General features: G+C 35.6%; 1 protein-coding gene across 4 annotated transcripts in view; it reads left to right on the forward strand.

Moving 5' to 3' along the window:
* The window catches only part of DYNC2H1 (dynein cytoplasmic 2 heavy chain 1), a 393951-nt gene that overhangs the window by 143984 nt on the left and 225963 nt on the right, over positions 1 to 24004 (forward strand). For all 4 annotated transcript variants that reach the window (XM_027563956.1, XM_027563957.1, XM_027563958.1 and 1 more), the window contains 8 exons: positions 2779 to 2892; positions 3493 to 3653; positions 4593 to 4716; positions 5532 to 5653; positions 8981 to 9067; positions 11903 to 12029; positions 14331 to 14472; positions 15048 to 15157. In XM_027563956.1, the coding sequence (XP_027419757.1) occupies positions 2779 to 2892; positions 3493 to 3653; positions 4593 to 4716; positions 5532 to 5653; positions 8981 to 9067; positions 11903 to 12029; positions 14331 to 14472; positions 15048 to 15157 (987 nt within the window). The remainder of the gene's footprint in view (positions 1 to 2778; positions 2893 to 3492; positions 3654 to 4592; positions 4717 to 5531; positions 5654 to 8980; positions 9068 to 11902; positions 12030 to 14330; positions 14473 to 15047; positions 15158 to 24004) is intronic.

A 24004-nucleotide genomic window follows, 5' to 3' on the forward strand; every position in this document is an offset into this window, starting at 1 on the left:
TACATCATGAGAAATGCTAGGCTGGAAGAAGCATAAGCTGGAATCAAGATTGCCGGGAGAAATATCAATAACCTCAGATATGCAGATGACACCAACCTTATGGCAGAAAGTGAAGAAGAACTAAAGAGCCTCTTGATGAAAGTGAAAGAGGAGAGTGAAAAAGTTGGCTTAAAGCTCAACATTCAGAAAACGAAGATCATGGCATCTGGTCCCGTCACTTTAAGACAAATAGTTGGGGAAACAATGGAACAGTGAGATACTTTATTTTTTTGGGCTCCAAAATCACTGCAGATGTTGATTGCAGCCATGAAATTAAAATATGCTTATTTTAGCATATTATAGCATATTCAAAAGCAGAGACATTCCTTTGCCAACAAAGGTCCGTCTAGTCAAGGCTATGATTTTTCCAGTAGTCATGTATGGATGTGAGAGTTAGATTATAAAGAAACCTGAGGGCTAAAGAATTGATGCTTTTGACCTGTGGTGTTGGAGAAGACTCTTGAGAGTCCCTTGGACTGCAAGGAGATCCAACCAGTCAATCCTAAAGGAGATCAGTCCTGGGTGTTCATTGGAAGGACTGATGTTGAAGCTGAAACCCCAATACTTTGGCCACCTCATGCGAAGAGCTGACTCATTGGAAAAGACCCTGATGCTAGGAGGGATTGGGGGCAGGAGGAGAGGGGGACGACAGGGGATGAGATGGTTGGATGGCATCACCGACTCTATGGACATGGGTTTGGGTGGACTGTGGGAGTTGGTGATGGACAGCGAGGCCTGGTGTGCTGCTATTCATGGATTCACAAAGAGTTGGACACGACTGAGAGACTGAACTGAACTTAACTGATGGCATAGAGAGACAAACACCAAATTGTGCAACTGTTTTTTTTCTTGATTTTAATTTTTTTGACAGCAGAAAGCCTTTTGTATTGGGATGTAGTCGGTTAACAATGTTGTGGTAGTTTCAGGTGAACAGCAAAGGTACTGGGCCATACATATACATGTGTTCATTCTCCCATCCAGGCTGGCATTGAGCAGTGTTGCATGTGCTTACAAAGGGTCCTTTTGGTTTTCCATTTTAAATATAGCAGTGTATCATGATCTTTCCAAAGTCCCTATCTGTCCCTGCCCCCCTCATCCATAAGTTCACCAAACTGTGTGACTTTCAAAGCCTGCTACTCTAGGTTTGTGACCTAGAGAAAGAAGACACATATTAAATGCTATTCATATTAAATATGTATAATAATATAATAATATGTACATATTAAAGTACATATTCAGAATAGCTGTAACTTTCAATTGGAAAAGTAGGTTAATAAAACGTGAAGCACATGAGTAGGGCCTTTAGGGAATATTTTGATACTGTGGAGTTTGAGAAAAGAACTTTCCCCTTTGAGGACTGGTAGCAGAGATACACAGGTAGAAACATTTGTGGAATATAGAAAATTTTAATTGAGTTCATGTGTCAGGTTCCTGAAGGATATGGTAATAGGTTGCAAGGCATTAGTTTTGTTGTTGTTGCCAGCTTAAACTGCAAATTTGTTTCTTTCAATTCAGGTAGAGTGAGAGGGAGGGGACTCTGGTCTCTTTCTGATTTAATTGAAATATAATTGACTCACACCCCTTTATTAGTTTCAAGTGTACAAGATTATGATTCTGTTTATGTATGTAATGTGATGTATTTGTCACAATATGTGTAGAAAGGACACCAAACATTAGTCTCAAAACTCCTTGAATGATTATAATATGGTTGAGAATTTCTGTTATTAGAACTTTTGGAAGGTTTCTTGAAAAATTTCCTCCTTGGTTTTTTGATAGTATAAATAAATACAAACGTTCATAATGTTGAAGCACGTTTATATATGTGGGACTCTTGATTTTTGAATTCATGACTAAAAACATCATGTGTTATTAATATATCATTGTGCTTTTTGAATATTAACTAATTTTTGTTCATATATTGGCATATTATTGTATGATAATTTCAATTAATTTTTGGCTAAAATATAGAAACAAAATCTTAGAATACTATAGCTTATCTCTAAGAATTATCACTATTCCACTATTAGAATTAGAGAAGACTTCTATTTTTAGTTTTCTTGTTTATGAAATGGGCATAATAGTTGGGGTTGTTGCAAGTGTTAAATGTATATTATTATGATCATTTTCTAAATTACGCATTTCTGACAGTTTGATTTTTATATAGTAAACATTTATTGCTTTGCTAATCAGAAAAATTTTTAGTTTTCTTGTTTATGAAATGGGCATAATAGTTGGGGTTGTTGCAAGTGTTAAATGTATATTATTATGATCATTTTCTAAATTACGCATTTCTGACAGTTTGATTTTTATATAGTAAACATTTATTGCTTTGCTATTCAGAAAAATTTTTAGTTTTCTTGTTTATGAAATGGGCATAATAGTTGGGGTTGTTGCAAGTGTTAAATGTATATTATTATGATCATTTTCTAAATTACGCATTTCTGACAGTTTGATTTTTATATAGTAAACATTTATTGCTTTGCTATTCAGAAAAATTAAAGCATATTTCCTAATATAAATATAGAGTAAATTATAAATCACTATAAATTATATAAATTACTATAAATTATAATTACTATAAATTATAGCATCAGCTTCCTAAGGCATGTTAGAAACTCTCATGTCAATTAATATTAGAAAAGCATTTAATAGTGCTTTTAAAATAACATTTTTGGTATTATGCTTTTAAATGTTGAGTACATTAAAATCAATTGGAATGCTGCTTTAATATTCCTGTAGGATGCTAGTGAGCAAAAGACAGAACTTGAAAGACTGAAGCACAGAATAGCAGAAGAAGTCATTAAAATTGAAGAAAGGAAGAACAAAATTGATGATGAATTAAAAGAAGTACAGGTAAGATAAAAGTAGCAAACACTGTAAGAGCCATTTTTAGTTTTGATTTTCAACTTTACATTGGAGTTTAAACATTTTTTTCATAAGTTATTTCCTAATAGTATTACCAGTGTGGCTTTCACTTAATACTGTTTATAAAAGAGAAACAGGAAGGAAAGTCTGCTAGGAGAAGTAACCAAATTAGCCGATGGTTGTTAAAAATAATCTTTGTTTTCCATGAATCATATTGTTTACACTGTAGAGGTAAATATTTTGCAGATAAATTAAGACAAAGTCTTAGGCTTTTTTTTTTTTTTCTTGAGACTTGATTAAATATGCAAGCAAGTATTAGAAAAGAAAGGACCTCTTGAAAATGGCAGATTGTCTCAACACAGATTAGATTTTCCAAATTAGACTGTGGCAGTTATGGTGCCAGAAACTCTAGCTTTCCCCACTTGAACATTTTGTACTTTGTGTGTTTTAGAGCATTTTTATATTGGAAGAGAAAGGGTATTAATAACTGGTTATTTTAAATAAAATGGCAATATTAGATAATTTGTAAAGAGTTAGTATATTTCCATATATATTTTTGAATGTATAAATACCCTTTTTGTCTTCTAGCCTCTAGTCAATGAAGCTAAACTAGCAGTTGGAAACATTAAGCCAGAATCTCTTTCAGAAATCCGTTCCCTGCGTATGCCTCCTGATGTAATCAGAGACATTCTTGAAGGCGTTTTGAGATTAATGGGTATCTTTGACACATCTTGGGTGAGCATGAAAAGGTAAGTTTTTGAATTTGTGAAAAATGTTACTTTATGCATAAATTATACATTCTTTCAGATTTTTATTATGTCTTATATTGTTTCTCAAACTGAACTTCATCTAAGTACGGGATTACACACTTTCCCCTAATATTTCAGGATGGTCTATGTAATCATATTTCAAGAACTATATTTTCCTTCCACTATAAGTGATTGTTAAAAGTGTCAAAGGAGAAGACGAATGCCTTCAAGTGTTTAAGAACATCTTAATAAACATAAATATTGATTTAGTCCTTACTTGGTACAGAGTAATGTATTTACTGTGGTGTACTGATGAAGAAAATATAGTCACTGTTCTCAAAGAGTTTTTCACTCTTGGCAGAGGCAGAGAGACACAGAGAGCAAGTGAGAGCCCCATGAAAATATAAAAGGGATGTAAACCAGAGGAGAAAAGGCTGACTGTTAACTCAGTATATAATGTGGAGCTTTAGATTTCACAGTATAGCAATGGCATTATAGTTTGTGCTGGTATTCATTCTGATAGTAGAGTTCTTTTTCAGTCTGAAATGGGGGAGGAGATTTAAATTGAGAGAGCACGTAAAATATCTTTCTTATAAAGGAGTCAGAATATTTTCTTGCATATCCTATAATGTATTAATTACTCAGGAGTTCACATAAAGGGATGTGGATGGAGTTCAGTGTTATAATTCCTTCATTGTATTGCTTCAGTGTATTCACAGAACCTTAGAAAAACTGTTGTGCATCTTTCTGGAGCTCCTTGTCTATAAAAACTGATGAAATAATGTTACTTTAGAAACTTAAGTACTTTAAAATTACTCTGTTCTGTGGTTAACTAATAGATTGAAAGTATTGTATATACCACTCTTAAATTGATATTTTTGTTAAAAATAGCAAACTATATTTAGCCTCATTTGAATTAATAATATGCTTTATTTCTAGCTTCCTTGCAAAGAGAGGGGTGCGAGAAGACATAGCAACCTTTGATGCACGAAATATTCCAAAGGAAATAAGAGAGAGTGTTGAAGAACTTCTTTTTAAAAATAAAGGATCTTTTGATCCAAAGGTAATTTTAACAGATACCTTAAATTCTGTTTCCATACTCTTGTTATATTCTTCTTGTCAAAATGTGATGGTTTACATTATTTGTTTTTTAGTTTATTTAAAAAAGTAAAAGTTTTTTATAATAAGTTGTAGCTGTTATAGCTGGGAAGTATTTGCCAGAAGAATTGGGTAAACTAGAATCTAGAGGGTTGGAGACAGGTTTATTATCTCAGGTGGTGTTTGAGTCTTACGATCTGCTCTCATCGGTAAGTTCCTAAACAGTCATAACTTCCAATTTGCCTGTATGCTTTTATTTCTTCTTGTATATTAGTCATATAATAACACATCTCTCTGTTGGAATGCTTATATCTAATTCAGGAAACAGTTTAAATTTCATGATTCTTGTCTTTTTTAGATCTTTTATTCAAAACGTCATGTACTTCTTGATGCCGATAGCAGTTGTTTCAGCAGTGGTTTTATCTAATAAAGATCTATTCTTTGTATTGAAGAGAAAGAAATGGAGCTTGAAGATTGTTGTGGATGGCACATGTATTCATTACAAATGTGGCTAATAATTATTTATGTCAATAGAATGATAGAGTTGTATTAAAGATTGTATGTGGTTCAAAAAGATTTGTTCTTAAGGAAAAATAGTTTATATATTTTTTACTTAATCAAAACAGCAGTTCACTTTATTTTTATTTTTGCTGTAAACCCAAAACTTCATTATTTGGGTTAAATTATTAAACAGATGCTTAAAGAAAATACACTGGAATTAACCTTACCTTTATTTCAAATGAAGTTAGGATGTGGGATAATCTCTGATGTGTTTTTCAGAATGCTAAGCGTGCCAGTACTGCAGCTGCTCCCTTAGCTGCCTGGGTTAAAGCCAATGTCCAGTACTCCCATGTCTTGGAACGAATTCAGCCTTTGGAAACGGAACAGGCAGGATTAGAATCGTAAGTTAAATATAAAATATAAACAACCCTAACCTTCATTTTCATCAATTGATGACATATTATTAGGATTTATTTATTGTCTGTATCTAAAAAGGCAGCTGACAACACTGAGTCATTTAAATACAAATTAAGAATGTAGATCCAGATAATGGAGTGGAGAATGTAGAGTTCACCTCATCTAAACCACAGACACATCAAAACCACATCTCCACGTGGAACTATTATCATGAAAAACTAATTAGAAAATGGCAGAAGAGCTAGATAACAAAACTTGCGAGAAAGATCTGTACATAATTGGGTTGTTGTTTATCAGTAGCCCAGTCATGTCCCATGCTTTGTGACCACATGGCCTGCAGCGCTCCAGGCCTCCCTGTCCCTCGTTTTCTCCTGAAGTCTCCCCAAGTTCGTATCTGTTGCATCAGCGACACCATCCAGTCATCTCATCCTCTGGCACCCTCTTCTTCTGCCTCAATCTTTCGCAGCGTCAGGGACTTTTCCAGTGAGTCGTCTGTTCACATCAGATGACCAAAATATTGGAGCTTCAACTTCAGCATCAGTCCTTCCAACAAGTATTCAGGGTTGATCTCCCTTAAGATTGACTGGTTTGATCTTGCTGTCCAAGGGACTTTCAGGAGTCTTCTCCAGCACCAGAGTTCAAAGGTATCAATTCTTTGGTGCTCCTCCTTCTTTATGGTCCAGCTCTCACAGCTGTACGTGACCACTGGGAGGACCATAGCCTTGACTCTGCAGACCTTTGTCGGCAGAGTAATGTCTCTGCGTTTCAATACTCTGTCTAGGTTTCTCATTGCAGGAGCTGTGACATCGTCTGATTTCACGGCTGCAGTCACCATCTGCAGTGATGTTAGAGCCCAAGAAGAGGAAATCTGTCACCATTTCCACCTTCTCCCTTTCTATTGCCATGCAATAGAAACATGTAGAAACATGCCACACGTATCCTATAAGCACAGGACCAGATGCATGTAGGATCATGTAGGATCACGTGTCTGGTCCTGTTACTGCACTGGGGTGCAGCACTATTTACAGATGAGGAGTACATTATTAAGAGACAAACAATCATACATAAAATAGGCAAGCAAACGGTTCTATTATATAGCACAGGACATTTTATTCAATATCGTGTAAACTAAAATGGAATATAATTTGCAAAAAATAACTGGATCACTGTGCTATACACCTGAAAGTAACACAGTATTTTAGCTGTATATCATTAGAGACATCACTGTGCTGTACACTTGAAAGGAACACAGTGTTGTTACTGTTTATCATTAGAGAAAAAGGAAAAAAAATGAATAAGTGAAGAGTTAAACAGACCAAAAATATGAAGAAAAAGCAATTAAAAGATGGATAGCAGAATGAACTCATTTTCTTCCTACTACTAAGTTGTTGGATAGATAAAGTGGGAGAATTTCCTTTAGCAAGAGCAAAATTTTGTAAAGGAATACTTTATTTTGTAAAGTTCAGGTACAAAAAGTAAATTCTAGAAATTTCAGTTCAGTTCAGTCACTCAATAGTGTCCCACTCTTTGCAACCCCATGGACTGCAGCATACCAGGCTGCCTGTCCATCACCAATTCCCGGAGCTTACTCAAACTCATGTCCATTGAGGAGGTGATGCCACTCAACCATCTCATCCTCTGTCGTCCCCTTCTCTTCCCACCTTCAGTCTTTCCCAGCATCAGGGTCTTTTCAAATGAGTTAGTTCTTTGCATCAGGTGGCCAAAGTATTGGAGTTTTAGCTTCAGCATCAGTCTTTCCAATGAATATCAGGACTTATTTTCTTTAGAGTGGACTGGTTGGATCTCCTTGCAGTCCAAGGGACTCTCAAGAGTCTTCTCCAACACCACAGTTCAAGAGCATCAGTTCTTCAGCCCTCAGCTTTCTTTATGGTCAAATGCTGAAGCCTGGCTTGGAGAATTTTGAGCATCACTTTGCTAGTGTATGATATGAGTGCAATTGTGCAGTAGTCTGAGCATTCTTTGGCATTGTCTTTCTTTGGGATTGGAATGAAAACTGACCTTTTCCAGTCCTGTGGCCACTGCTGAGTTTTCCAAATTAGCTGTCATATTGAGTGCAGCACTTTCACAGCATCGTCTTTTAGAATTTGAAATAGCTCAGCTGGAATTCCATTGCCTCCGTTAGCTTTGTCTGTAGTGATGCTTCCTAAGGCCCACTTGACTTCATATTCCAGGATGTCTGGCTCTAGGTCAGTGATCACACCATCGTGATTATCTGGGTCATGAAGATCTTTTTTGCTTAGTTCTTCTATGTATTCTTGCTACCTCTTCTTAATATCTTCTGCTTCTGTTAGGTCCATACCATTTCTGTCATTCGTTTGCAGGAAATAAAGAGCCTTTCTTTGCATGAAATGTTCCTTTGGTATCTCTAATGTTCTTGAAGAGCTGTCTAGAAATTTAGTGCTAATACATCGTTTTTCTCTAAGTTTTTGAAAATTTTTAGCATATATTTTCTAAAATATTATCTGGCAGGTGTGGGAAAAATTTAATGACTTTAGGGGCTTAAACTTTCAATTTGCTACTGAGTTAGTGTTATATTTTCTCATTTGTTCTGAATGTGAACTAAGAAGTATGTCATTTTCTTCATTGTTCAATTTTTGGTATTTTCTTTCTTACTCTAGACAAGAAGATATTAGCTGCTTAAATAAGTCTCTTATTTTTCTTAATATAATACATGAAATTTTCATGTCAAATCATACTGTTTATATTATTGTGATTAATTATTTTTATAACTTAAATACTATTTTGTGAGTATATTTCCTTTCTTGTATACTATTTGTTATTCTTAATAATTGCCTTTTTTTTTCAGTTGATTTTTTTCTTTTCTGTTTTTGTGTCACATACTTATCCACAGTCTATCAGAAGCTAAAACATATTTGGAATCTGTGTTCATTTTAACATTCTCTTCAGTTCAGTCGGTCAGTCCTGTCCTACTCTTTGCGACCCCATGAATCGCAGGCACGCCAGGCCTCCCTGTCCATCACCAACTTCCGGAGTTCACCCAAACTCACGTGCATCGAGTTGGTGATGCCATCCAGCCATTTTTATCCAGAAATCTGTTTGCACAAGCGTTTTAAAATGTAGATTCCTGGAAGTGATGTGGTTAGGTCAGAGAATACACTTTTAATTTTAGCATTGCTTTTCAAATAAAATTCTAAATGAAAGTATTAAAATTAGTGAATTATTGACAATTTTCATTGTCATTTGTTTACTGCAAGATTATATTTTACAGTGCTGTTCCTGCTTTTTGTTGATAACTAGAGTGACTTCTATGAAATTGAATTATATTTTAGAAATTTGCGGAAAACTGAAGATAGAAAACGGAAACTAGAAGAACTTCTTAATTCTGTTGGTCAGAAAGTATCAGAACTCAAAGAAAAGTAAGTTAAGTTTTGAAATATATTTTGAGTATTTGAAAACCTACCACAGTTGATACTTAAGTTTTAAAAAACTGTTATAATTAATATATTAATTTTTTGATTTATCACTTTAAAATGGTGAATGATATAAAATAATAGTGTATTCCTTTTAAAAAGTTTAATGAGAACAAAAATATTATAAGTTTCCATTTGTATAGCTATCACTGTGTATATTTCTAAGCAATGGAAAACTGAGCAGGAAGAAGTGAATGTACTGTGTTAATGCTGGAAGTGTTTACATTTGGTATTCCTACTTCTTTATTAATTTGACCTCAGCATTTTAGACTTCTGTATTGCAGATGATGCTACAGTACTACTTATTCCATAGTCTAGAATTGTGAATGGTACATGATCGTGTTAAAAATGTTTTATCTTTTTAGTTTTGCTCTTTTTGATATTAAAAATATTCCTTCATGTAAATATACTCAAATCTAAAAACTGTTTATAAAAGGCATTAATCTTAAAGCCCTCATGTACCTCTTTGTTCCTGTGATTGTTTTTAATATAGGACAGAAAAAATACTGGTATGGGACTTACAAATATGGAAACATTTTCATTTAAGAATTTTAAAGATTGGAAAACTGGAGAACGTGTCATTAACTATAGCATATGTTATCACTTGCTACTTTCTTTAAGTCATGTATTACATTTCCTTTTTTTCTTATGGAAGAAATACACATTATTGTACCAAGAAAAAGTTCCATTAGACTAAAATCTATTAATTTTTTTTTCTATATATAGTCAGGAAACAATCATCTCTATTTACATTTATACATATTTACTTAATATACATAAATTAAAGCTATAGTGAAAGCTATAAATTCAATGTTTTTAATATTCCTGAATGTTTTTGTATTAGACATATAGATATTAAATCACATAATTTCCCTCCTGGTATATAATTAGAGTGAAAGTGAAAGTGAAGTCGCTCAGTAGTGTCTGACTCTTTGCGACCCCATGGACTGTAGCCTATCAGGCTCCTCTGTCCACAGGATTTTCCAGGCAGGAGTGCTGGAGTGGATTGCCATTGCCTTCTCCAGGGGATCTTCCTGACCCAGGGATCACATCCGGGTCTCCCGCATTGCAGGCAGATGCTTTACCGTTTGAACCACCAGGGAAGCCCCAATTAATTAGAGCAGGATAAGGAAAATTATATGTTCTTTTCAATATTACATGCTCAGAATCAGTACTTAATCATACTAAAGTGATTATCAAATATTTATTGAGTAGTTAGCTTATAGTACCAGTGTTTTAACTCCATTTGTTAGCCCTTTGCACGTGTCAGATGTTGTCCTAGGCACTTTACATATACATGTTTTTAGCATCTAGAACAATATTGAGAGGTGGATATTCTTACATAATTTGCGATTAGAACGCTAAAGATTAGAAAGGTTTGCTTAAGTTGAACAAGTAGTAAATGACTAAGCAAGCATTAGATCCTATATTTGTCTGACTCCTTTAAGTTCCTTTTCTTAGTCACTGCATCATATTACTTGTATTTTGGGAGGATTATTATGAAAACCTCCAGAATAATATGATTGAGGACTGTGGATAATATGACTGAGGAACTGGATTTTTAATTTTAATTAATTTAAATTTAGATAGCCACATATGGCTGCCATATTGGACAAGTGACTCCTAGAGTCTTATTTCTGGGGGAGGGAAGAACAGGGCACTTAGAGAGGCAATAAAGAATAGAGGGCCTGCAACTTAATAGCATACCCATATGTGAATTTTAGGTCCTCTACTTACTACTGGCAGGACCTGTGCAATAATCTGTTTGGATCCAAGTCTCCATATTTATAAAAAGAGGATTATAGCACTTATTCTGAACTGTTCCTGGAATCAGCACAGTCCTGTGTGTTTTCTTTTATGTATTATTTATCTGTGGCCGGGCTGGGTCTCTGTAGCTATCCGTGGGATTCTCCAGTTGCAGCCAGCACGGGCTGCTCTCTAGTTGTGATGTGTTTGCGGCCTGTGGGCTCTAGAGTGTGTGGACCTCAGCAGTTGTGGTGCCCAGGGTTAGTTGCCTCCCAGCATGTGGGGTCTTCCTGGACCAGGGACTGAACCTGTGTCGCCTGCATCGGCAGGCAGATTCTCAACCACTGGGCCGCCGGGGAAGCCCAGTCCTCGGCATTTTGAAGGCACTTATATATTTGTTGAAGGACTAAGAAATTATATGGAATCTGCTATTATATTTAGTAAAATAATAAATTTGTACAAGTATTTTTAAGGAAAATAAAAAGTTTTAAACTTTGGCAGTTGGGCACATAGGGAGAGAATATATCTAATGGGATGAATATTTGATGTGAGTTTTAAAATTTTATTTGTAATTTTGATAGGTGTGTATTTGTGGGAGTTAGAATGAGGGGTGAGGTAGGTATAAGGAAGGAGCTGGATGATGGAACAGCCCATTGACAGTCATGGCAGATGAAAGATAGTGCATTGCTTGAGAATATACAATTCTTCTGATGTTGACATCTAGTTTTACTGGACTAAATAAAATCAAATAAAACTGAAAAGACAAATTAGATCAATCTTATGACAGGAACTTTGAATGTCATATTGATGTTTATACATAATGTAGCAGGATATCACAGCCCTGTGAGAATATTCCCCTTTAAATGTAAGCATTGGTATCATGTCTATTATATTAATGATATTTTATATGCAAATATTATCAATATTATAGTTAATTAAAATTCTAGTATAAAAGTTCACTTTACTACCTAAGCATAATGTATTAAATCTATCTTAAATCTAATTGTCTTTAATTAAATTTTAATGTTTTCATAGATTTCAGAGCAGGACTTCAGAAGCTGCCAAACTTGAAGCTGAAGTAAGCAAAGCACAAGAAACAATTAAAGCTGCAGAAGTCTTAATTAATCAGCTGGATAGAGAACACAGGAGATGGAATGCACAGGTTTGTCTGCGGTTACGCAGTGAAGTGAAAGTCCCTCAGTCCTGCCGCACTCTTTGCGACCCCATGATACAGTCCATGGCCATAAAGAAGCATAGTTTAAGACACAGGAAATCTATGATGTATTTGCTAACAAAAATGAAAAGGAAAAATATACATTAACTTTTAGTCGGCTTAGGATAAATGATCTAGATTAATGGCCCTGTTGTGAATTAATCTTTAAGCGCAATACCTTTATGTGGGTGGATTTTAGACAAAGCAACCCATTCCTCTTTTAGTTAGGGGAGATCAGTTCAGTTCAGTTACTCAGTCGTGTCTAACTCTGCGAACCCACGGACTGCAGCGCACCAGGCCTCCCTGTCCATTACCAACTCCTGGAGCTTTCCAAACTCAGGTCCAACAAGTCAGTGACACATCCAACCATCTCATCCTCTGTCGTCCCCTTCTAAACCCACCTTCAATCTTTGCCAGCATCAGGGTCTTTTCAAATGAGTCAGATCTTCGCATCAGGTGGCCAAAGTATTGGAGTTTCAGCTTCAGCATCAGTCCTTTCCAATGAATATTCAGGGCTGATCTCCTTCAGAATGGACTGGTTGGATCTCCTTGCAGTCCAAGGGACTCTCAAGAGTCTTCTCCAACACCACAGTTCAAAAGCATCAATTTTTTGGCACTCAGCTTTCTTCACAGTCCAACTTTTACATCTATACATGACCACTGGAAAAACCATAGCCTTGACTAGACGGACCTTTGTTGGCAAAGTAATGACTCTGCTTTTTAATATGCTGTCTAGGTTGGTCATAACTTTTCTTCCAAGGAGTAAGCGTCTTTTAATTTCATGGCTGCAGTCACCATCTGCAGTGATTTTGGAGCCCAGAAAAATAAAGTCTGACACTGTTTCTCCATCTATTTCCCATGAAATGATGGGACCAGATGCCATGATCTTCGTTTTCTGAATGTTGAGCTTTAAGTCAACTTTTTCACTCTCCACTTTCACTTTCATCAAGAGGCTTTTTAGTTCCTCTTCACTTTCTGCCATAAGGGTGGTGTCATCTGCGTATCTGATGTTATTGATATTTCTCCCGGCCATCTTGATTTCAGCCTGTGCTTCTTCCAGTCTAGTGTTTCTCATGATGTACTCTGCATATAAGCAGAGTACAAATAAGCAGGGTGACAATATACAGTCTTGACGTACTCCTTTTCCTATTTAGAACCATTCTGTTGTTCCATGTCCAGTTCTAAGTGTTGCTTCCTGACCTGCATATAGGTTTCTCAAGAGGAAGATCAGGTGGTCTGGTATTCCCATCTCTTTCAGAATTTTACACAGTTTATTGTGATCCGCACAGTCAAAGGCTTTGGCATAGTTAATCAAACAGAAATAGATGTTTTTCTGGAACTCTTCTTGCTTTTTTGATGATCCAGCGGATGTTGGCAATTTGATCTCTGGTTCCTCTGCCTTTTCTGAAACCAGCTTGAACATCTGGAAGTTCACGGTTCATGTATTGCTGAAGCCTGGCTTGGAGAATTTTGAGCATCACTTTGCTAGTGTATGATATGAGTGCAATTGTGCAGTAGTCTGAGCATTCTTTGGCATTGTCTTTCTTTGGGATTGGAATGAAAACTGACCTTTTCCAGTCCTGTGGCCACTGCTGAGTTTTCCAAATTTGCTGGCATATTGAGTGCAGCACTTTCACAGCATCATCTTTCAGGATTTGAAATAGCTCAACTGGAATTCCATCACCTCCACCAGCTTTGTTCGTAGTGATGCTTTCTAAGGCCCACTTGACTTCACATTCCAGGATGTCTGGCTCTAGGTGAGTGACCACACCATCGTGATTATCTTGGTCATGAAGATCTTTTTGTACAGTTCTTCTGTGTATTCCTGCCACCTCTTCTTAATATCTTCTGCTTCTGTTAGGTCCATACCATTTCTGTCCTTTGTCGAGCCCATCTTTGCATGAAATGTTCCCTTGGTATCTCTAATGTTCTTGAAGAGATCCCTAGTCTTTCCCATTCTGTTGTTTTCCTCTATTTCTTTGCATTGATCACTGAGGAAGGCTTTCTTATCTCTCCTTGCTATTCTTTGGAACTCTGCATTCAGATGCTTGTATCATACATTGTTTTAATATCACAGCAAGATCTAAGGTCTTGCTGGTATTTTTACATTTTGAAAATTGTATTTAAGATAGGTAATTACTTTAAACCAATGAATGATTTTTTCCTAGTAACAAAGCTTGAATTTTTGAAGCTTTTTTTTTTCCTCTTAGGACATATCCATCTCTCTCTCTCTCTCTCTCTCTTTTTCAGGTTGCAGAGATCACAGAAGAATTAGCTACTCTTCCTAAAAGAGCTCAACTAGCTGCTGCCTTTATTACATATCTTTCTGCTGCTCCTGAGGGTCTGAGAAAAACCTGTTTGGAAGCATGGACCAAGTTCACTGGTCTTGAAAGTTTGTATTTAGTTAAATCATAAATTTGAAGTTTCAGTATATGAAAAGCATATCTTTTGATTTTTGTCATTTTACTTTTTTTAAGATTAGGAAAACTTTCTGTAAGTTAATGGGTACCATAAGTGCTTAATTTGCTAAATTCTACGAATGTTCTGAGAATCGATCTATTATGATAACTCTTGTCCCCCTAAAATCACTTTTCAAACTGAGACCACTGAATTATTTTGATATTGTATGAATGCAGTTAAACAAATTTATTAATTTTTACACTGATTTCATATGGTAAAATGAGATGTAGGAATTCCAAAATTCTTTGTGAATTTTGTGTTTTTTTTATAAATTAATATAGTTGTGAAACATTTATTTAATAGAAGAAAACTAATTCAGTTGTTTCATTTCTTTACATCATTAAATTTTTTTTTTCTCTTTAACTTCTGGTACTAAATGCAGAAGGATGGATTGAATATTAAGAATGATCATTGGACTTTTCTTGGAGTATATTTTAAATAGTTTTATTCTCTTTTCATCAATCACAAGATTATTATTAAGTATGACTGATATCTTTAATTTTTCAGAATTTGATCTGAGGAGATTTCTTTGTACTGAAAGTGAACAGTTAATTTGGAAAAGTGAGGGCCTACCATCAGATGACCTTTCCATAGAAAATGCTCTTGTTATCTTACAGGTAATTAATCTACTTAACTTTTCTCATTAGAAATGTTTCTTTTGAAGCTTGCTCCAGGAAGTAACTTCTTAAAATCCTTAAGCTTTCACAGTTAGTCTTTAGTTACCTAAAAGTAAAAATATTTTCCTAACAAAAACCCATTTATGATTCAGTTAGCAACTCTACAATTTTTAGTGTAATTTATTTTTACCTTCATATAAAATTTTATATTAAAATGGTATTATTTTGATGCCTGAATATTATTAATTGAACTTCCTAATATGAATAGAAACATTTTAGGGATACTTGATTTATTTTGCTGTATAGTTCTTCCATCTAAAGTATATTTTAAAAAAAATTTTATACTTTTATTTCATTTTGTTTTATAAACAAAGTTATGCAGAATGAAGATAGGTAAGTTTGGGTTATAAATTGAAGATGATCATGTGCATATTTTGGAAAATTTTCCTTTTCTATAGTATGTGTTCCCCAGAAGTCATTATTTAGAATTGAAACTATTACACCTCAGTTAGCAGTGAATATGAAAACTAAATTCAAAACCTTGTGTAGAAGCAAATCATTTCTTTGTATGAAGTTGAATTTTTACCATTGATTTAATTTACCTTTCTGATATAGAATTTGAAAGATAACTTGTGCCTCTTGAAAATATGTTTCATTTTTTTCTATTCTTTTTATCTGAATAGTTTATATTACTAGTATTTTCTTTTACTCTACAACTCTTTTCTCTGTCCACACACCATTTCTTTATCCTAAATGCTTCTCCCTAGGGAGTGTAAGTCATATTATTATAAGATTCATATTGGGGTCCCTGTTTATTCCCATGTAATTTATTGTTTTATTCAACTATCAACTGACTCTACTTTGACTCATTACATTGGAGTCTTACTAGTAGTATAAGAGTCACTGAACAAATAGTAAACAATTTTACCTTCTTTTAATTATATTTGGCTTTATTTTTTAAACATTTTTATCATTTTTCACACTTGAATTACAAATCTGGAACTCTAAATGTGTATATACTCATTATAGCCTAGTACTTTTTATCATGTTTGGTATTCTTTTCCCAAGGTTTCATAGTTGCTTCTTCATTTTCAGTATTCCAAGAAAGCAGTTGTTTGAAGATTTTAAAAGATTAAGATTTTTCTTTCTTATTCCATAAGAAATCAGAGACCTTTAAAAAAAATTTATCACAATTGTTTTTGTTTTTCTAATAATAGTAAGTGAAAGTATTTACTTTTCTTTTCTGAATTTGTCTTTCATGATGAATTTGGTAAATATTGTCTTTGAAATTAATTTTCATAACAAGCTTAGTACACTTTGTATTTAATATTGCCAGCTTTCTTATAGGCACATACGCATTTATTTGACAAAACAAAGGGCTTCCCTGGTAGCTCAGCTGGTAAAGAATATGTCTGAAATGCAGGAGACCCTAGTTTGATTAGTGGGTCAGGAGGTTCCGCTGGAAAAGGGATAGGCTACCCACTCCAGTATCCTTGGGCTTCCTTGGTGGCTTAGCTGGTAAAGAGTCCGCCTGCAATGCAGGAGACCTGGGTTCAGTCCCTAGGTTGGGTAGATACCTTGGAGGGGGTATCTTACCTTATCTCCAGGATATCTTACCTGGAGAATCCCCATTGACAGAGGAGCCTGGTGGGCTGCAGTCCACAGAGTCACAAAGAATTGGACACAACTGAGTGACTAAAACAGCATGACAAAACAAAACCATCTGGAAAATTTTGTTAGAGTTAATTAATTATTTTGTTGAAATGAGCTTACCATTGTGTTCAACATTCTGTCTGAGTTCTAAAGTGGAGTAGGTTTAACATAAACTGTTGTAGTTGAGGGTGTGGTTGGATAGCACAATTCTGTAACATCTACTCATTAACATTACCATGTGATATGAAATTAGATGTCTCAGTGTTCACAAGATGTGGTCTGGAAAATTTTGTTAGAGTTAATTAATTATTTTGTTGAAATGAGCTTACCATTGTGTTCAACATTCTGTCTGAGTTCTAAAGTGGAGTAGGTTTAAAATAAACTGTTGTAGTTGAGGGTGTGGTTGGATAGCACAATTCTGTAACATCTACTCATTAACATTACCATGTGATATGAAATTAGATGTCTCAGTGTTCACAAGATGTGGTTCTGGGAGTATTTTCTGAGAAAAAATGACAAGATGTGATGAATTAAGTATCATTTAACTATAAAAAAGCTTTTCAGAGATTCTTTTCTTAGGGCACTCTTTCCCAGTTTCAAGGCCTGTAGCCACTCCATCACTTATAAGCTAACTACTTATTTGTGCCTTGTATGTTCAAAATTATTCCTTTGTGTTATCACAAAGGGTGCTTTGGAGTTCTCATATTTGTGTTCAGTTAACTATTGAAGTACATGTGTTGTCTGGGTGAGGAAATAGTCAAATAATTATCTACCACTGGCCTTGTAACAAAGGCCATTAGTTCTGTTACATTAGCAGAAGGCTTCTATGACTGTGTCCTTGATGAGCAGGGGAAGAATTTGGTCACGGTGACCATATGTCCTGGATTGCTTGGACTATGATTTACATCTGTTATCCTGATGTAATTATTAAAAAAATTTGTTTTGGATGATTTTATGATCTTCCTACTTTTGTGAAACTCAGGGGATAAATGGAGAGTATGAGACCCAGGTGGCACGGTGGTAAAGAATCCGCCTGCTGGTTCAGGAGACGTAGGAGATGCAGGTTTGATCCCTGGGTTGGGAAGATCCCCTGGAGAAGGAAATAGCAACCCACTCCAGTGTTCTTGCCTAGAGAATCTCGTGGACAGAGGAGCCTGGTGGCTACAGTCTATGGGGTTGCAAGAGTAGGACATGCCTGAGCGATTGAGCGTGCACGCACATGTCTATTAGACACTGTGGAGAGATGTGAGTAAAGAGCATCCAGAAAGAAGATGGAAAATATGATTCATTTAAATTTCACAGTTTATAAATTTTTCTTGGTTTAAATTTCACAGTATTGTAAATTTTTCTTGTGAAGACATGTACTAGGTATTTGTTTTTTATTGTTTATGGACAGTTCAGTGTCAAATTAGTTTTCTTTAAACCACTTACACATTTCTGAGAATGTTTTCCCCTCCTGCCATTTATTGCGTGTTGAGGAAATGCAAGCTAATTTGGTATTAGTCTAAAGAATATAGACTTGTAAATTACATTGAGACAAACCTTTGTCATTAAATCCCCGATACATAATAATAATCAACACTTTCGTATACTGTGTTGCTTGTGTTTGCTCAGGTGTTTCCATCTCTTTGCCACTATAAACTATAGCCTGCCAGGCTCCTCTGTTCATGGGATTTTCTAGGCAAGAATACTGCAGTGAGTTGCCATTTCCTTTGATACTCCAAATCCAGGGATCCAAGTGGCATCTCCTCTGTCTCCTGCATCGGCAGGAGGGTTCTTTACCTTTGAGCCACGTGTGGAGTCCATTTTGTTCATATATTATTATTTAAAAATTAATAAAAGTAAAGCACTTAAATACTTAACTCATTTAATTTTCAAATCAACCCTATTTAGTCAGTCAGTCATTTCAGTCACTCAGTCGCGTTTTGACTCTTTATGACCCCAGGTACTGCAGCACACCAGGCCTCCCTGTCATCAATAACTCCCAAAGTTTACTCAAACTCATGTCATTGAGTTGGTGATGCCATCCAACCATCTCATCCTCTGTCGTCCCCTTCCTTCTCCCGCTTTCAATTTTTCCCAGCATCAGTGTCTTTTCCTGTTAGTCAGTTCTTTGCATCAGGTGGCCAAAGTATTGGAGTTTCAGCTTCAACATCAGTCCTTCCATTGAATATTCAGGACTGATTTCCTTTAGGATGGACGGGTTGGATCTCCTTGCAGTCCAAGCAACTCTCAAGAGTCTTCTCCAACATCATATTTCAAAAGCATCAATTCTTCGGTGCTCAGCTTTCTTTATAGTCCAAATATCACATCTATATATGACTACTGGAAAAACCACAGCTTTGACTAGATGAACCTTTGTTGGCAAAGTAATGTCTCTGTTTTTTAATATGCTATCTAGGTTGGCCATAACTTTTCTTCCAAGGAGCAAGCGTCTTTTAATTTCATGACTGCAGTGACTGTCTGCAGGGATTTTGGAGTCCCCCAAAATAAAGTCTGTCAGTGTTTCCACTGTTTCCATCTATTTGCCATGAAGTGGTGAGACCAGATGCCTGACCTCAGTTTTCAGAATGTTGAGTTTTAAGCCAACTTTTTCACTCTCCTCTTTCCCTTTCATCAAGAGGCGCTTTAGTTCTTCTTCACTTTCTGCCATAAATGTGGTGTCATCTGCATATCTGGGGTTATTGATATTTTTCCATGCAGTCTTGATTCCATCTTGTGCTTCATCCAGCCCAGCATTTCTCATGATGTACTCTGCATATAAGTTAAATAAGCAGGCTCACAGTATTCAGCCTTGACATACTCCTTTCCCTATTTGCAACCAGTCGTTTGTTCCCATGTCCACTTGTAACTGTTGCTTCTTGACCTGCATACAGATTTCTCAAGAGGCAGGTCAGGTGTTGTGGTATTCCCTCTCTTTAAGAATTTTCCACAGTTTTCTGTGATCCACACAGTCCAAGGCTTTGGCATAGTCAGTAAAGCAGAAGTAGGTGTTTTTCTGAAGCTCTCTTGTTTTTTTGATGATCCAGTGGATGTTGGCAATTTGATCTCTGGTTCCTCTGCCTTTTCTGAATCCAGCTTGAACATCTGGAAGTTCACAGTTCACATACTGTTGAAGCCTGGCTTGTAGAATTTTGACCATTACTTTGCTAGTGTGTGAGATGAGTGCAATTGTGTGGTAGTTTGAGCATTCTTTGGCATTGCCTTTCTTTGGGATTAGAATGGAAACTGACTTTTTCCAGTCCTGTGGCCACTGCTGAGTTCTTCAGATTTGCTTGTATATTGAGTACAGCATCATCTTTTAGTATTTGATATACTCAGCTGGAATTCCATCACCTCCACCAGCTTTGTTCATAGTGATGCTTCCTAAGGCCCACTTGACTTCACATTGCATGATGTCTGGCTCTAGGTGAGTGATCACACCATCGTGATTATCTGGGTCATGAAGATCTTTTTTGTACAGTTTCTCCGTATATTCTTGCCACCTCTTCTTAATATCTTCTGCTTCTGTTAGGTCCATACCATTTCTGTCCTTTAGGTACACATATTATCCTTTTGTAGATAAGGAAGTTGAGATGCAGGAGGGTTAAGTTTCTTTTTTTTTTTTTTTTGAATTTACACAATTTTATTTATTTATTTTTTAATTTTATTTTATTTTTAAACTTTACAATATTGTGTTAGTTTTGCCAAATACCGAAATGAATCCGCCACAGGTATACATGTGTTCCCCATCCTGAACCCTCCTCCCTCCTCCCTCCCCATACCATCCCTCTGGGTCATCCCAGTGCACCAGCCCCAAGCATCCAGTATTGTGCATCGAACCTGGACTGGTGACTCGTTTCATACATGATAGTATACATGCTTCAATGCCATTCTCCCAAATCTTCCCACCCTTTCCCTCTCCCACAGAGTCCATAAGACTGTTCTATACATCAGTGTCTCTTTTGCTGTCTCGTACACAGGGTTATTGTTACCATCTTTCTAAATTCCATATATATGCGTTAGTATACTGTATTGGTGTTTTTCTTTCTGGCTTACTTCACTCTGTATAATAAGCTCCAGTTTCATCCACCTCATTAGAACTGATTCAAATGTATTCTTTTTAATGGCTGAGTAATACTCCATTGTGTATATGTACCACAGCTTTCTTCTCCATTCATCTGCTGATGGACTTCTAGGTTGCTTCCATGTCCTGGCTATTATAAACAGTGCTGCGATGAACATTGGGGTACACGTGTCTCTTTCCCTTCTGGTTTCCTCAGTGTGTATGCCCAGCAGTGGGATTGCTGGATCATAAGGTAGTTTTATTTCCAGTTTTTTAAGGAATCTCCACACTGTTCTCCAGAGTGGCTGTACTAGTTTGCATTCCCACCAGCAGTGTAAGAGGGTTCCCTTTTTTCCACACCCTCTCCAGCATTTATTGCTTGTAGACTTATGGATTGCAGCCATTCTGACTGACATGAAATGGTACCTCATAGTGGTTTTGATTTGCATTTCTCTGATAATGAGTGATGTTGAGCATCTTTTCATGTGTTTGTTAGCCATCTGTATGTCTTCTTTGGAGAAATGTCTATTTAGTTCTTTGGCCCTTTTTTGATTGGGTCATTTATTTTTCTGGAGTTGAGCTGTAGGAGTTGCTTGTATATTTTTGAGATTAGTTGTTTGTCAGTTGTTAAGTTTCTTGTTTAAGGTCACAGAGCTGTCTAAAGGTAAAGCCAAGATTCAAGCATTGCTGCCTAGCCAGTCTGTGCTGTAAGATTGCCTTTGAGAGATATGTGTTTATGGTTCTGTATATGTTTTAACTTATTTATTTCATGTTATTTCCATTAATGTAATTCTCCTTATGTTATCAAAAGATGAATTTTAGTTCTATTTACAAAATATTTCTACCCTTACCCCACTTGTGGTTATTAAAAATAAAAATAAAGTTGTAGTTTTATAAATGTTTCTAAAGTAGTTTCTTTCTTATTGGATGAAAGTCAGAAGGTACAAACTTTCAAGTATAAAATAAATAAGCACTAGGAACATTATGTACAACATGATAAATATTATTACCACTGCTGTAGATTATATATGAAAGTTGCTTAGAGATGAAATCCTAAGAGTTCTCATTGCAAGGAAAAAAAACTATTTCTTTATTTTGCACCTGTATGATATTATGGATATTCACTAAATTTACTGTGACCATCTTTCATGATACATGTAAGTGAAATCATTGTTTTGTACATCTTAACTTACACATGATTGTCAATTATATCTCAGTAAAAGTGGAAGAAAAAAATCGCTTTCAAAAATGTCCCCTAACTAATCTTTTTTTCCCCCAAGAAGAGAAGAATTAAAATTGATATCATGTGTCTCTAGCGTTTGACTTCTGTTCTGAGCTCCTGATCTGTAGTTCTAATTTCCTATTAGATATTATTTTCTGGACTTTTGTATGCAGTTCAAACTTTGTCTTTAATCATTAAAAAAATTTTTTTTTTTAAGTTTAGAATCAGTGGCCAAGTATATATAATACATTTTCTTTTTAAAAAGTAATTTATGCTTTAAAGTAACTGAGATGTTCAAAAGGTTCCTTTTTACAGTAGGAGGCTTGACCCAAATTGTTCTAGCCAACTCTTCCGTTGATATTGTTCTCCATGACACACATTATGTTGTCACACACTTCCATTATGTACTATCAATAGGGGCTGTATTTGCTATCATGGGAGGATTTGTACATTGATTTCCACTATTTTCGAGCAATACCCTTAACACTACATGAGCCAAAATCCACTTTGCAATCATATTTGTAGGTGTAAATATAACTTTTTAAAACTAGCTTCAGGATTCAAATGATATTACCAGGACATCTCTCTCTCTCTTTCCTCCATCTTAAGAGATGGATTTATTCTTCGATATTCTTAGATGGATTTATTCTTAGATAGGTTCTGCCATGTGTTATTGATAGACATTGGTGACTTGTGAGTTTTACCGTTATCACAGTTTATGTTCTCAGACTAAAGATATCGCTTCCCATCCTTTCCATTATTTATGTCAGTCCTTAACAAAAGTTTCTTATTGATTAGTTTGGATCACTTGCTCACCCCTTGTATGCAGTTCTGGAAGATTGATAATCCCGTGAGAAATGCATGATTGGGGCATGCATGCTAGGTAAAGGTAGCTGTGTTCTCCAATAATTGTTTCTCTTCCTCCCTGACTTATTATAACCTGCTTCTCTTCTGTTTCCTAACGCTGGAGATGTCACTGTCTTGGTCTAGTAATGCAGACTGCAAATCATTCTTAGCTATGTCTCTTTAATTGTTCATTCAGTTAATTACTCAGCCAGTCTTCTCAAATCTCTCTCTCAAATGTGTCCTGAATTCATTCTGTTGCAGCCACGCCTGCTGCCAGTGGCTTCACTCAGGCCTACCTCATGTTGTGGTAAATATATCATAATAGCAGTTGGTTCCTTGCCCCCAGTATCAGCTCCTTCATTGTTATTGCACTGATTCTCCTAAAATGTTAATCTGATCATAACAATTCCTTGAATAATATATTTCAGTGACAGCTCATTACCTGCAAAGAAAAATTTCATTATCCTTAACATGGCATGATCTTTACGGTCAGAAAGACCTCTGATTACTCCTACCATTTTATATGCATCATCTTTGCCTAAACTTTTTTTTGGCCATCACTATTTATATTGATAATTTATTGCAAGAAGCCAAAAGAGTCAATGTATAAAATTTCAAAAATACCTGTACTTTTTACTCCAACTATACTAAGTCACTGGTGGTTTTCCAGATACTCCCAGGCTTTTCACTCTTCTCTCAATCATGCTGTTGTCTGGACCAAATTTGCTTTTTATTTTTTAACTTCTTTGCCTGGCTAAGTCCTATCTTTTTAAATCTAGTTTGACTTGAATTGCTTCCTAACAGCTTCCCTTAACTTCACTTACGATCCACTTATATAATTTTGAGTTATCTTTGATTTAAAAAAATTTTTCATTTTTTGCTTCTTTATTGGATGGTGGCCAGTAAGGGTGAGGGAATGTATTTTGTTAATTTTATATCCCCTGCATTATATGGTAGATGAATGAATAGCATGAATGAATGAAAGCTCAGTATTTTTGGATCTATAATTTGTTAAATGTAGAATTTGACCACATTTAATCATGGAACACACACCTAAAATATTCCTTAGAGGTCTTCTCTG

Source organism: Bos indicus x Bos taurus, chromosome 15 (assembly GCF_003369695.1).
Source record: "Bos indicus x Bos taurus breed Angus x Brahman F1 hybrid chromosome 15, Bos_hybrid_MaternalHap_v2.0, whole genome shotgun sequence".
NCBI classification, from domain to species: Eukaryota; Metazoa; Chordata; class Mammalia; order Artiodactyla; family Bovidae; genus Bos; species Bos indicus x Bos taurus.